The 14,802-nt window shown below is 43.8% G+C and overlaps 1 protein-coding gene across 4 annotated transcripts in view; it reads left to right on the plus strand.

Annotated features, from left to right (window-relative positions):
- Window positions 1–8,412: 8,412 nt before the first annotated feature.
- cobl (cordon-bleu WH2 repeat protein) overlaps window positions 8,413–14,802 on the plus strand; it is a 53,437-nt gene continuing 47,047 nt past the window's right edge. For all 4 annotated transcript variants that reach the window (XM_062538189.1, XM_062538190.1, XM_062538191.1 and 1 more), the window contains exons 1-2: window positions 8,413–8,533; window positions 8,742–8,881. In XM_062538189.1, the coding sequence (XP_062394173.1) occupies window positions 8,847–8,881 (35 nt within the window). In that variant the 5' untranslated portion in view covers window positions 8,413–8,533; window positions 8,742–8,846. The remainder of the gene's footprint in view (window positions 8,534–8,741; window positions 8,882–14,802) is intronic.

Here is a 14,802-nt window from a genome sequence, read left to right on the forward strand (position 1 = left end):
CTTCACAATGACATTTTAAATGTGAATCTTTAGGCTATTATTTTACACAACTGGATATAGTTATGACATTAATAAGCCTATTAATGACCTCATGTCGGAATGGCACGTTGTTTGAAAAAAAAGTTAAATACCGCCACTGCGACCATGAAAAAAAAAAATGTCGGAGTGGTGGGACTTTCTCCCATAAAGAGACATGCCTCCACTACGACAATTGGACGTCAATGTCGGAGTGCTGGTATGTCGGAATGAACGGCGGTAGCCCTTGTGATGGTAAGGACTACTCAAAGAATGCACGTTTAGATCTCATTGTCTTGCCCCTGAAGTAAATTATGTTTCCATCATACAGGTTCTAAGTCTGGCAATCCATACATCCGTCACCTTACATACTCAACCTTCACTCCATGGCTTGATACCTGTCCCCTCACATACTCAGCCTTCACTCCATGGCTTGGTGAGGCTGTCAGAATGAATGATCTTGTTCCAAAGACGAAGATTCTGAAGGGTTTATCTCCAAATGGTGCATTCACAGGCATGTCGGATGTCGGAGGATTCTATAGAACTCTATTGTTACGGTAGGCGACGTCACGTCTGATCGAACGTTTAATCTCGGACCTCCCACCTTGAAGTCTGAACTTTGGGAGAGCTCCCAGAAGAACGTTATTGCATCATTTGGTTATTACTAGCTGGGGTATGGAGAGGAACAGACATACATAAAAGCTAAGGACCTGAATCTCACATGGAAAACTGGCCGAAAAAGTATACCCCCTGTCCCCCCAGTGGAAAATCAGTCTTCCTCAGGCCACAGAGGTAAAAGCACCAATTGACTACTTCAGAAACCTGACAGAAGATGCAATAGAACACATCGTCACACAGAGCAACTTGTATGCCAGCCAGTGTGACATAAATAAGCCGCTTAACGTTACTTTGAAGGAGATTGAGCAGTTCATTGGCATTGGACAGTACATGGCAGTCTTCAACTTTCCAAAAACACGATTGCACTGGAGCACAGCTGCAAAGGTGGACTGCATTGCCAACAGAATGTCAGTGAATCGCTGGGAGACCATCAAGAGATGTAAAAGAACAAAAAAGTCCGCACACTAGGGCTCCAAAATGATTTCTTTTTTTCTTTTATTCACCACATTGTGACGTGACGTTTCGGGCCAACAGCCCTTCCTCAGACATAAGATAGGTATCTTACCTATCTTATGTCTGAGGAAGGGCTGTTGGCCCGAAACGTCACGTCACAATGTGGTGAATAAAAGAAAAAAAGAAATCATTTTGGAGCCCTAGTGTGCGGACTTTTTTGTTCTTTTACTGTTGCCTTTTTTTGAGTCCAGCACCTGCTTTGAAACACTCAGATGTGCGCACCCGCTCTTACACTATTAGACCATCAAGAGATACCTCCACTTCAGCAACAATGAAGACCCGATCCCAGCAGGTCAACATGGGGATGAAGCGCAAGTAAAGGCTGGCTTACATTGCACGATTTTTGTCTGATTTAACAGTCGGCGACTAAATTTCCGAAATCGGGCGGAAATCATGGGAGTTGTACTGGAATCGCGGTGCGCTCCCTTCAACTAAAGGCTGGCTTACATTGTACGATTTTGGTCTGATTTAACAGTCGGCGACTAAATTTCCGAAATCGGGCGGAAATCATGGGAGTTGTACTGGAATGCAAATAGTGACGTGAACATTAAAAAACAATAGTGACCTCGCTCCAACAAGAAACAGGAAGGGGCAAAATAGGCAACAGCTGTATCTTATATGATTATTTGTTATTTCATTTCTTATAAATTATTAGTCTAACTATTCTACGTGACAGAACAGCTCTATATCTGTTAGGGATGTCACACATGAAACAATGCTGCAGAAACGCGAAAAAATGACTTTGATATGAGTAGGCTATCATATGAATGAGTTCCTGTTGATGGTGCCGTGTAGCACGATGGAAATAATTTGAAGGAATCTAGTAGTAGTCTTGTAAATAGTGACCCACAGTCTTTGCAAAATCCTAATCTGAGACTGGCCTGTGACTAGACTGTGACTAGAAACTCAATGTCCAATTCCAATGTCCGGACTCACGGACTTTGGTGCGCGTTCTCGCGAAATTCCTAGGGGCTTAGGGCTGTCCCAATGTCGAATTACAACGGGCATGAGGGTTTAAGTACACCCTTACCGAGCCCTTTCCGTGAGTCTGCATCGGTGCAGACTTAACCTAAGGTAATTACCCACAGTTCAAAGTGTTGAGACGTTTACCGGGGAGATCAAAGGCTTAGTTCACACTGGCGATTTTTTGCTTATCTGGATTGTATCTAGCTTGAATTTTGGGTAGTCTGAACGGCACAAACCTGCATGAAATGCTGTTTTTCCATTTTTCCAATGCTGATTCGCACCACATACGGAGGTGGTTTCAATATCACTTACTATCGGATATGACTCAATCTGAACAGTCGAACAACGTGAATAGGATTTCAACGTGTCCCTTTCGTCATTTGCACTGCGACAAACAATTGCAACGTAATTCTGAGTGACGGAAGTGATTGATTGATTGATTCAGCGCGTGCGCCAGGGCTACCAGCAAAACAAAAACCAACGTCAGACTCAAGTCATCATTTTATGGTGAAACATGGAAAACTGTAACGTAAAGGGTGACGAGGTATTTGCGCCGCGGCTACGCATAATAAGTTGGAAAATATAAAAAATAAATCCACTTTCATCCATGACGACTTGGTTGTGTACAACTCTACCTAATGAATCCAGGTGTATATAATTTATATCGGATCTGAGCATTGCACGCCAAGATCAGATGTGATCGGATGTGATCACTTGCAATGAGAACAGTCAGTCAGAAAGATCAGGTTCTGATCGGATATGCAAGACATCCGATTTCGACTGCCAGTGTGAACTAAGCCTTAGGCTGCGTTCAGACTGCCAGCCAAAAGCCGATTTTTAGCCCATTCAGATTTGTATCGGACGTCACTTTTGAAGTCTGAACAGTGACAGGTCACATAAAATCCGATTTTTGCGAAACGGTTGCAAACCACATCCAAGAGGTAGTTTCATATCGCATTCATATCGGATATGGACAGATGCGTCTCAGTCTGAACAGCTCCCAACACTCAGATCGGATTTGACGGTCTGTGACGTGACTTTACGTGCTTTAAGCGCGTGACCGCCCACCTATTTCGAGTTGTGGAGCAACGTTACGGCTATGTCTTTTGACCATGTAAATATTAAACGTGACTTCACAACACTCTATGCTAAATAGAGCATTATACAGTCTGCTCTGTTTCTGTGGAAGTTGCAAGAATCCACATTCTATTAAATGCCGTTAAATCATTAAATAGCCTTCCAACAGTTTGAAGCGGAGCTTGCCACCGATTAGTTTCGGTTTCTGTTGTGCAACTGCACACACGCATGCATGCACTCAATGAACACTCACCTAGTTGTATTGTTCTATGTTTAATCACACCAAATTAGCAAGTATTTCCTCCTGATGGCAGAAACGTTTGTTTTCGTTGCTACAGCAACCTGTCAGATCTGTTACTAATGTAACCCAGTCTGAACAGAGCCATATCCGATTTGGACACTTGCTAAAGGCAGTGTGAACAGTCAGCCCTAAAAATATGAGATACGAGAAGGAATCAGATTTGAATCAGATTCGTCTGCAGTCTGAACGCGGCCTTTGTGTCTGTCTGTTCACAGGTGTGCTGATTGGTAAGCTGACATGGGCCGCGTACGTACATTTTGGGAATGATCTGGATCACCGTCAGGATCACTTTGTCTGTTTGTTAGCAAGGTAACGCAAAATTTTCAGGAAAGATCTGAGATGACCCAAGGAAGAAATAATTTAATTTTAGCAATGATCCAAATCATGGTCTGGATCTACAAGGCATTTCTTTGTTTGCTAGCAAGAAACAATTACATTTTGGGAGTGGTCCGAATCACTGTCTGGATCCAGGAGGCTTTTTTTGTATGTTTGTTAGCAAGATAAATCAAAAAGTCATGGATGGATTTTGGTGGAATTTTCAGGAAAGGTCTGAAATGGTAGTCTGGTTTTCACCATACTAAACTCAATCTTTTAAGATTGAACATTAGACTGGCGAGACTGCGCTTTGTTTCTACTGCACTTTGCGTCGCTTAAGTTTCATTTTCGGCGCGTCACCGGCCAACCAGAGTTGGCGTGCACCAACTCTGCTCTCTTCTCTATCGCCTCCTCTCGCTCTCTGATGTCCTCGCGATAGCCTTTTAGCCATGCTGGTTCGGCTTGGTCTCTCTTCACCCGCTTCTTTGGTGGAGGTATGGTCTCTATGGCTCTCGGCTCTGCAACATGGTCCTCCTGTCTTACGTGGACACCAGAGGAGCTGCTGGATATGGCCATGGGCGTGATGTTTGGATACTTGCGTAGAAGGTCATCCAGAGCGGAGAAGTATGGGCATGTTGTTCTACAAGCCCCTGACAGCCCCTGCAGCATAAGCAACCTTCCACCTATTACTTACCTGAACGGTCTTCTTGCATTTCTTCCTCACACTAAATTTAATCCTCTCTTAATTTTCTTTTTCAATTTTGTAATTTAAAAAGGCTGATAATGTCACTTTTGGCGGATTGGCAGGAGCTTGAGGGAAGCAGATAGGAATGTCTTAACAAAGAGTAATGCATGTCTCTTAACACAAGGCAAAAAATAAAGTTCTGAACGTGCTAGCAGCTCATTAGCATTTCCTAACCGGGGACATACCTGAACAGACCGTCAATGTTCAAGGACAAGTTCGGTTTATTACATCTTACATTACTGACCACTAGGTAAGTTTCATGTCTTTATAGTTAATGTTTAATGATTTCGTAACGATTGTCTCACTGCACCTGTGCAGCTATTCTGGAAGTGGGGGGAGGGGGGCAAATTACCACAGGTAGTCTAGCCTAGCCACTTACTCAGCTAACCACTGAACATTTTAGGAGATAGTTACAGTAGACAACCAAAATGTTAATTAATTTACCCGGATGTGTGTCAAGGCTGAGGATTTTTTGGCCGCAGAAACTGAAATATCTGGCATGGCTGTCCGCCTCAGTGTAACGGGTGCTAGCTGGTTAGCTATGCAGTGGAACGTTAGTAAACCTCACTCCCCGACGCTTCAAGAGCGCTGCTGGCATGAAAGCTAGTAGCCTGGGCTTTTAGCTGGATTGTTAGCGCGCTCGACTCCCGATCCGAGGTGCTGCTGTCTCGCGGGTTCGAGTCCGGGCGTGTGCAGGGCTGGACCGCGGTGGTTCCACACAACGCAGGTTACATTGGTGCCGTGACCCGGATCGGGAGTGAGGTTTAGGGGGGTGAGTGTAACGGGTGCTAGCTGGTTAGCTATGCTGTGGAACGTTAGTAAACCTCACTCCCTGACGCTTCAAGAGCGCTGCTGGCATGAAAGCTAGTAGCCTGGGCTTTTAGCTGGATTGTTAGCGCGCTCGACTCCCGATCCGAGGTGCTGCTGTCTCGCGGGCTCGAGTCCGGGCGTGTGCAGGGCTGGACCGCGGTGGTTCCACACAACGCAGGTTACATCAGCACCACATGCCTTACAGTACATACTAATGGAAACAGGCGCGCTGCGAAGGAGTCAGACTACTTGAGGTTCGGTGTCCAATCAGAAGAGACATTCCCTTTCCGGTTTTCTGATTTGCCGTTGTGATTTCTGGTTTGCCATTGTGTTTTTTGATTTACGGCTGTGTTTTTTGATTTGCGGTTGTAATTTCTATTTGTTGTGTTTCTTATTTTGCGGGTGCGGTTTTGAATGTGCTGTAGTGTTTTTTTTTTTTTTTTACTAGCGGTTGTGATTTCTATATGTTGTTGTGTTTTGGACTTCAGGGCCACCATAATGGGAGTGATCCAGATCACCGTGTTTGTTTGTTTGTTTGTCTGTTTGTTAGCAAGATAAATGAAAAAATTATGGACGGATTTCGATGACATTTTCAGGAAAGGTTCGAAATGACCCAAGGAAGAAACTCTTAACTTTTGGAATGATCCGGATCACCGGCTGGATCCAGGAGGTGCTTGGCGGAGGTCTGCGCTCTCGGAGAGGTTTTCTAGTTTAAGAGATCAGAGAATTTCTTCACAAAATTATGATGATTGCTGATTAATTTAGTCATTACCTGTTACAGCTCAACTATGTTAATTAAAACAACTGTAATCTCACCTCCTTTCAAGGGAGTGAAGAATTTTTCTGCACTGAATAGGTGTGAGGATATGTTTGACGTCATCCTCTTGAATGAACTGCAAGGCTGCACTGCTTGAATCATCTGGTCCTTCAACGCCTATTTTCACCTACTCATTGGTCTAAGTTTGAAGTTTGGCTTCATCTACGGTAGCACGGTCTGTATTGCCTTCTCAATGGAGTCCATTACTCATTCTTCTGAAACACAGAATGATGCAAAGCACAAGGTTAAGACCAAATTGATAACCGCCGGTATACAGAAACTCAAAGTAATCTGCAAGCTTAAAAAATCCAAAATCCCCTTGCACAGCCAAGTAAGTTGGGTCGTTGGGTGCTGGTGACTTGCAGGTTTTACGAATAATACAAAAGAAAAAAGGATCACCGCACACCATAGGACTACACTTTAAAGATTTTAATACTGAGCAACGCGTTTCGCCTTGCGTCTGAGGAGCCTGAGGAAGCGCAAGGCGAAACGCGTTGCTCAGTATTTAAATCTTTAAAGTGTAGTCCTATGGTGTGCAGTGATCCTTTTTTCTTTTGTAGTAATCTGCAAGCTTGTCTACAGTCCAACTCTACTGCGTTGCTTTAAGCAATAAACACCAAGATCCACAACAGGCACAGATTGATTGTGCTGGACAACAAAATGCACGTTGGACTCATTTATCAGTATTAAAGTTCCTATGTATAGTGGGGGGGACATGTATTTGATACCATGCTAAAGTTGCCTGAAAAGAGGAATATAAAATCAGCATTTGACAATTGATATTAATGCCTTAATTAAAAAAAAAAAACACTAAGGACACCAATTTTCTTTGTGATTGAGGAATGTATCCTAAATAAATAAATAAATGTTCTTCCTTAAATGCTAGGGGGGCATAAGTATTTGACCCCTATGTTACATTTCCATAGGAGCAGGTGGAGTTTGTAGGCCTATGTTTTTATTTTTAAAGGCCAGCTATGTCATGGATCCTTTGGAATTAAAATAGCCCCAAGGAACCTAGGCCAAGGGAACTTTATCAGGATGCATAATATCCTGGATCCATGAAATACAGGAAAAGAACTTTAGCATGGTATCAAATACATGCCCACTGCCTGTATGAGTCTGACACTCCTCACCTACAGTAGGAGGTCACAATGAATATTCAGCAAAGCTTTATCTCAATCCTGTTTACAATAAGGTTCAGGAGCACTGCTACAACTACCTATGTTATTACCATTAACAATAGTTAATTCCATAAATAATATTTTTCGGACAAGATACTGAGCCAGTGACCCCTGTCACCCTGCGCTTGCAGTTGCAGTATTTACTATGGTCAACAGCGCCCTCGTCTGGAGACGCTGGGACGACCATGAGTTAATTGTGCGTGGAAGAATGTAAAGTTGTGAATTCGAACATTGTGCTAAGCAGACAGTCAGACAATATTTGGCTTCGTACAAACGTCTAAAACATGTAAATCTGTGTAACATGTTGCGTAAATTCCTTTAGGAATAGCCTATTCTTTGGGACTGTGGTTAACAATATAATTTAACAATCTCACAGCACTGGCAAGATTACAGACAATTTCGCGAAATGCGAATGTAGGCTACCCCTGGCTGCAGCTTGCAGATTGGGGCTTTTCTTCAGTCCTGAAATAGTTCAGACGTGTGGCACCCCCTCTTTGACGAGACCAACTGACAAGACCATGGCTTTGACCTGCTGCTGAAAGGAGGCGGGTTTGTACGTAGAATTGCCCAATCAGGCAACACGCAGCTGTATCTTCATCGCAAAGCGCGCTGGGGGCGGCGCAGTTGGGTTTGAATATGAAAAGAATGAAGTGATGAACTTTATTCAAACAAATAAACAAAGTAGCCTAATGCAGCGTTTTCTAGAGACAAGTAGCAGTCGAATCAACATACTGATACAATCTGGAAAAGACAATAAAAAAGAGATGAAACCATAACATTAGTTGTCGTGGGTAAGTTAAACGAATGTCGTGGTCCTTTTGAGTAGGCTATTCACAGTGGACATATAATATTAATTATTAAATGCTGTAAATATTCTCAGATGGAAGTGTAAGTCCAAAGCGTCTATGCTAAATGAATCTTTGGTGTTTAAACGTGTCCTCCGCGCTTAGTTGAGTCTGTTGCTATAGTTCCAAAACTCGCCAGTTTGGCAGTATTCCCGGAGAGTGCACTGACGCACTAGGCAAGCCTGTTGCTGCTGACGGCGGGAGAAAGGCTGGAGGAGAGCGGCTCAATCCCATATGCTTCAAATAATTACAGCCTTATTGTTGCCTTTTACGCGTCTTTCAAAACATTGCTGTTCATCTAAACTAGCTGAAGTGTCTCGTAATTCTTTCGTAAGTATTTCCGTCTGCGTCCATTCGCGAAATTCTATTTCCAACACCTATAGGCTGAGCAGCAGTGAGATCAGTGCAGTTGACAAGTTGAGTTCAGAGCTGTCACATCAGTGCCAAACGGAGTTGAAGTTGCAAGCTTGTTTACTGTGGCTTCAAACCAATTCTTTTAATCTAGTTTTTTTTTAATTACACATGTTTCTTTGTTAAGTCATCACCCATGGGATTAAACCACACATCAGTGTCCTTGCCTGGACGAAAGGAAAACACAGGAGACATTTAATTGAGGATATACTACCAGGACCATCAGCAAGATATGGACAGCAATTCCTATTCTAAACCGCCAATAGGGTAAGTTCAAATCTCCCGTGTCTTTTGGTCAATTCCAATGGCGCGTGTCCAGTGTTTGTCTCCATAGGACGAAAGGCTTTAATGAGTTATCCCTCCATTGATCAGTACTGCATAAGTGTGTGCTGCCACTGAAGAGTGTGTGTTAGAAAAAAAGAAAAGAAAATCATCTGAACACTTGTGTTATTACAGGATAGAATATGTCAAGAAATAAAGTCAGTTTCAGAGGTCGCCCACTTAGTGAAATCTGTGTATCTATTTGTTTGTGTTACTGTGATGTCTGCCAATGATAGAACACAGAAATAGTCAGAGTAGGCTACTGTATCTTATATTAGATATGGACATGGATAATGTATGCAAAATAATGTATACAAATCTTAATTCTCATTACACTAGTTATTTGGATGCAAAATTTCAATTTGAAATGCTTCAGAAGCAGACCGTATAGACCTACACTGTACACTGTACATCCCATGTTGCTGCTGGCCTGCAACAGCACTTGAATTGTTAGGGTGTTGACTGTGGAAAGGTCCGCACTCTCTGGGTGCTTCTGTCCGACTAATGTGCTGATGTGGGGTAAATGTGTGACTGTTGTTGAAGCCATGCAAACAGGGTCTCTTCTGGTCAAAAAATGGAGCTGCCACAGGTGAAGTGGAGTCACTAGTGACCAAAGATCACATGGCGCTCTATGATCTTTGCTAGTGACGGTGCGTTAGGCAGCAGAGAGATAATCGGCCTGTTTTTAATGTTTAAGGGAGGTGTGTTTGGACAGAGAAGCACTCTGTGATGGAGGGACAGTTTTTTTGTTAAGTAGGTCAGGTGTGGGAAGCGCTCCGGTGTCGTTGTTGTTGTTGGTTTTTTTTTATCATTTATCCTTTCCAAACGCCCTGGCAGATGTGCTCAGTGGAAGGCTTAAGGCTGTTGAGTGTTTACCTGACAAATTAATTGGAAAGGTAAAGGTGGGCAAAAGTGATTCCAACAGTGAAACTATAGAATTGAGTGCATAGTCAGGTACCACCTGTAATAGCCCCACGGACTAACAGTGGGCCAGGTGAACATGGTGCCCCTTATACCAGTCCCCAGTCAGCACACTTCTTAGTTAAGATGATAGGTAATAGTTGCATTTTTTTCTCTGTATCTGTGGTACACCTGTAGTAATTAACCAATAATGTACTATAATTCATTGGCAATAAAAGTGTTTCTTAGTTTTCACATGTAGTTTCTCATTTATGCACTTACCCTCCTGTTACCTGTGGTAACCCAATAATATACCATGGTTTACCCTCCTGTTACCTGTGGTAACCCAATAATATACCATGGTTTACCCTCCTGTTACCTGTGGTAATAACCCAATAATATACCATAATTTACCCTCCTGTTACCTGTGGTACATTAATAACCCAATAATATACCATGATTTACCCTCCTGTTACCTGTGGTAATAACCCAATAATATACCATAATTTACCATGTGCTACTATGTAAAAGCATAGCAATGAGGAGACTGTAAAAGAAAAGGTTAGCAAAACCCCTGGTCTGTATGGAAAGGCATCAAGGGCCTTGTTGTGGTCCGAGGTTGTGTGAGTTTGAGTTTGAGTAAGGGAAGCACACAAAGCGCTCTGCATCGGCACCTCTGCTCGTCATCGTACATTGCAGCTTCACCTACAGGGCAGATTATTGGGGTCGCTGGACCCCAGTTGTCCCTGGCATGCCTGGACTCTGCTCTTAGCAGTGAATTAGCCTGTGTTGCCTATCAGCTCCTTTGGTCTGCTCTCTCACAGCAATCTGTTGTTTTCTGGAACTTATTCATGTCTGTCTGTCTGTTGTTGCACTACAACAACTACTGTAATCTGTAACCTATAATCATTAATCTGGTGTCTTTTTATGCGCCTTGTTCAGCTGGGCCATATGGATGTGCATCTGTTGCTGTTTCAGCACACTGTTCTGTGTAATCTGGAATGATCTGGTAGGACCTGGGTGTGTCCTTTGTAACGCTTCAGCTTTTAGCCACAAGTCTGTTTGTGTCAGCTGACCTAATGACAGCCCAGAGGTCCACATTGAAGCCAGGTTATTTAAAGGCCCCCGGGTCTGACTGAGCATGCTCGGTGTGCCCCCCCCTCACCCCCCCTCTCTGCATTGCTTTCCCATAGAGCCTCTGTTGTATAAGCCTTCCATTATTCGACTGTTCGTTATCTTGTGTTTGCCTCTCAGACTGAAACCGCGGTGGGATAACAAAGCCTAGCTTAATGTTGTCATTCAAAGAACAGGTTAAGATATGTAATGTTTGACTGATAAGACACACATACTGATTTAATGAATGACACTGGGTGTGTGTGTTGGAATAGGGGCAAGTCTGTGTTATGGGAAGAATAGTTTAGTTATGAACATATGAGTCAGTTGAGAAGTTTGCGCTCCAAAGATTCCTGTGCGGCTCTTAACCACTGACAACAACTCAAGAGCAAAGAACCTACAGCAAAGAGGAGAAGGATCAGAGAAGGAGATCTTCTACAGTGTCCAGACTCCAGTTCCGTGGGGAACCATAGCAGCTAGAACCTCCATGAATTTCTCAATTTCACGCCCTTTGACCTTCTCCATGACCATGTAGCAGCCCGTCTCCATGGATACTTACCTGGCGGCGGGCGATATACTGTAGTCCCACGATAAAGCATGTCTCCGTGGGCACACTAAAGCCTGGGGCATGAATTTATGAGTGCCTTTATACGAGAACTGTAAATATGGAGTGCATATTGTTAAGGACAAAGAGATTTACATTGTTCAAAGTGCATCTCTCACAAATAGACACACACACACACACACACACACACACCAATGTGTGTGTGTGTGTGTGTGTGTATATGTATATGTGGATGGTGGGAGTGGACCATCTCATTAGCTCTGGCATGTTTCTTTAGACAATCTACACAAAGTGTGTGTGTGCATGTGTGAGAGAGAAAGGGAGATAGTGTGTGTGTGTGTGTGTGTATGTGTATGTATAGGTAATTATAAAGTCCCCAGCTCCATGCCTCCCTGCCCTGTCATCTCTATATGCTGCACTGGGACGCTTCAGGCCATAATGACAGGACATGGTGGTGGACATGGTGGACTTGTAGGCCACTGATTCTGGGTTTGAACATCAAGAAGGACACAGCGCTCGTCTAGGCCCAAACCCACATCACAGGACGTATGGCCTGGGAAGGAAAGATGCCGTGTGTGTGTGTGTGTGTGTGTGTGTGTGTGTGTGTGTGTGTGTGTGTGTGTGTGTGTGTGTGTGTGTGTGTGTGTGTGTGTGTGTGTGTGTGTGTGTGTGTGTGTGTGTGTGTGTGTGTGTGTGTGTGTGTGTGTGTGTGTGTGTGTGTGTGTGTGTGTGTGTGTGTGTGTGTGTGTGTGTGTGTGTGAGTGTGTGTGTGTGTGTCTGTGAGAGTGTGTGTGTGTATTATGCAACTAGCTGTGTTGGAGCTCTCAACAGTAACAGTGCTTCTCACACACTTGACACCCTGAAGTGATCTGATGGTGACACCTCCATCTGTAACCCTAGAGCTTATTCACAGAGGCACACACACACACACACACACACACACACACACACACACACACACACACACACACACACACACACACACTCAAACACACACACACGCACACAGACACTCAAACACACACACGCCTAAGGACGGGAGATAGGGCTCCACATAACTCTCACACCTGAGAGACCGTGTGCTAACAACAAGCTGTGGCACACCTGGCTGGGCCAGACACCTGCACCGTACGCTGGCGACCCAGGTTCGATTCCTGCCCCGTGGTCCTTTCTGGATCCCACCCCTACTCTCTCTGTCTCTGAACACTGTCTCTGGGCCATAAAAAGCCCCCAAAATATATTTTAAAAGAACAAGCCATAGTCACAGCATAATGTGTGCTTAGATTACACCTAACACAACAGAGCATTTTTCATTTTTCTATTGAGGAAATTGGAGAAACTGTAATTTATGGAGCATTTGATAGGGTATTTATGTTTGTGTTCAGTCAAAGTGTGTCTGAATAGCAGTGGATCCTAGAGGAGTTAATGATGACTGGTGGGCAAAAGCAGTTGGAAATGTTTTCCAGGTGTGTAAACTGTGGCACGGAGTGAAGACTGGTTTGAAAAGAGAGAGGGAGAGGGGAGAGGCTGTATCTGAGAGAGGAAGAGGGGAGAGGGAGAGTTCACTGGGATGATGAGTTCATATCACAGCTAGGCAGATGTTTCTGAGGGAGGCACTTGAAGGGCTTGATGTTAAACTCAGGAATGGCCCATACACACAACATGTTCCCACATGGGATGTTTGTGGCCTTTGACTCACTGCACACACACACACACACACACACACACATGAAATTCTTGATACAAAGGTGTGCAACAGCAGCCAATAATCCAGTCCATCATGCACACTAAGGGTAAAGGTGACACCTACGCCTCCATATGTAGAGGCTACCAATTACTGCTGATACAGAGCAATATTTTGCCAGTTTTTTTGCTTTGTTCTTAGGTAGTCCACAGATCTGCAGGCCTCTTACACACATCTTGTGCACATGACCTAAACTACCAAAAATAAGGGCAATGATTTTGCAGGAATAGCCAGAGTTGCTGAAAACATTGTACCATGGTTGATATTTTAACAGTTTTGAAGCATAGCAGATGTCCATGTAAGCATCGAAAGAGCAACCAATTTCTATTATTGTAACGGTTTTGGTGTGTTCATTAATTGCAACTATGTCGGGTGTATTTGGTAAGTTATTTATGGCACACACACACATACACATGCAGACACACACACACACACACACACACATTTGATGTGTGTGTGTGTGTGTGTTTCTTTTTCCTCAGTGGTGTGTAGTACAGCACCAGGCTCTTCCTGGGGTTATTTCCAGTGTGGTAACGGCTGAGTGTGCACATGTGTGGCATCTGGAGGAGGGAGGGGAGGAAGCCACGCTGGCCTGCCCAGGAAGGGAGCACCGGGTGGGGCCGCCACGCCAACCTCAGGCCCCTCAGCTCAGCACAGCCACACTCACAAATGGATCAGGTGTGTGTGCTTTGACGAGGGGCAGAGTTAGGCTTCTCTGGAAAAGGATGTCCATTATGCCTTAAGACTATAGACTACAGCTCCAAAGAATTGCAGAACAGATCTCAACACACAGGCACAAGAACCAGGCAGAGATTCCTTCCCTTAAAGTCAGATAGATAGATAGATAGATAGATAGATACTTTATTGATCCCCGAGGGAAAATTCAAGACAATATCAATAGATATAATAGCTGGAAGTACAGTATTAGATTTATGTGGTGTTTTAAACAAAAGTTTGGGAGGATAATTTGCCACACCTTCAGCGTCAGACGAGTCATTTGTTCTCAGCCTACGTACCTGTTCAAGCTGCGGCATTTGGTTTGATCACTCTTTTGCCCTACCACCTCCCCTGGTACCGCCCATCTCCCTTGGTTAGGAACAGAACAGGACACTTCTGCACAATCCCTGCAAAACACTTCATGACCTTGGCTAGAGACCTTGCCAAACACGCTGGAGCATTTTATGAGTTAATAATTATTTTGATATTTCGGCATGAAGGTGAACGTGTTGCTCTGTTTGTCCCTGCCAGGATTCCATACTGCTGGCTCTCCTTGATAAATGTCTTGACTCCATAAAACTCACTGTTTCCTATGGGATTTTGACAATTGCATTCCGTAGCAACAGAAGTTTAATTGTTATCTGTTGTTATAGCGTCAGTGGCTATGTTTAGAATATGACATTATTTAAAAGCTCAGTCATGGAAATAGGACAGATCACAATGTCTTGTGGTCAGTGAGGTTTCTTTTGTTGAGCCTCACCCACACATGTAATGCATTGGTGTAAAACAAATCGTGTGAGCTCAGACAACTTCAAAGTCCATTGTTAT

Source organism: Sardina pilchardus, chromosome 6, assembly GCF_963854185.1.
Source record: "Sardina pilchardus chromosome 6, fSarPil1.1, whole genome shotgun sequence".
Lineage (NCBI taxonomy): Eukaryota > Metazoa > Chordata > Actinopteri > Clupeiformes > Clupeidae > Sardina > Sardina pilchardus.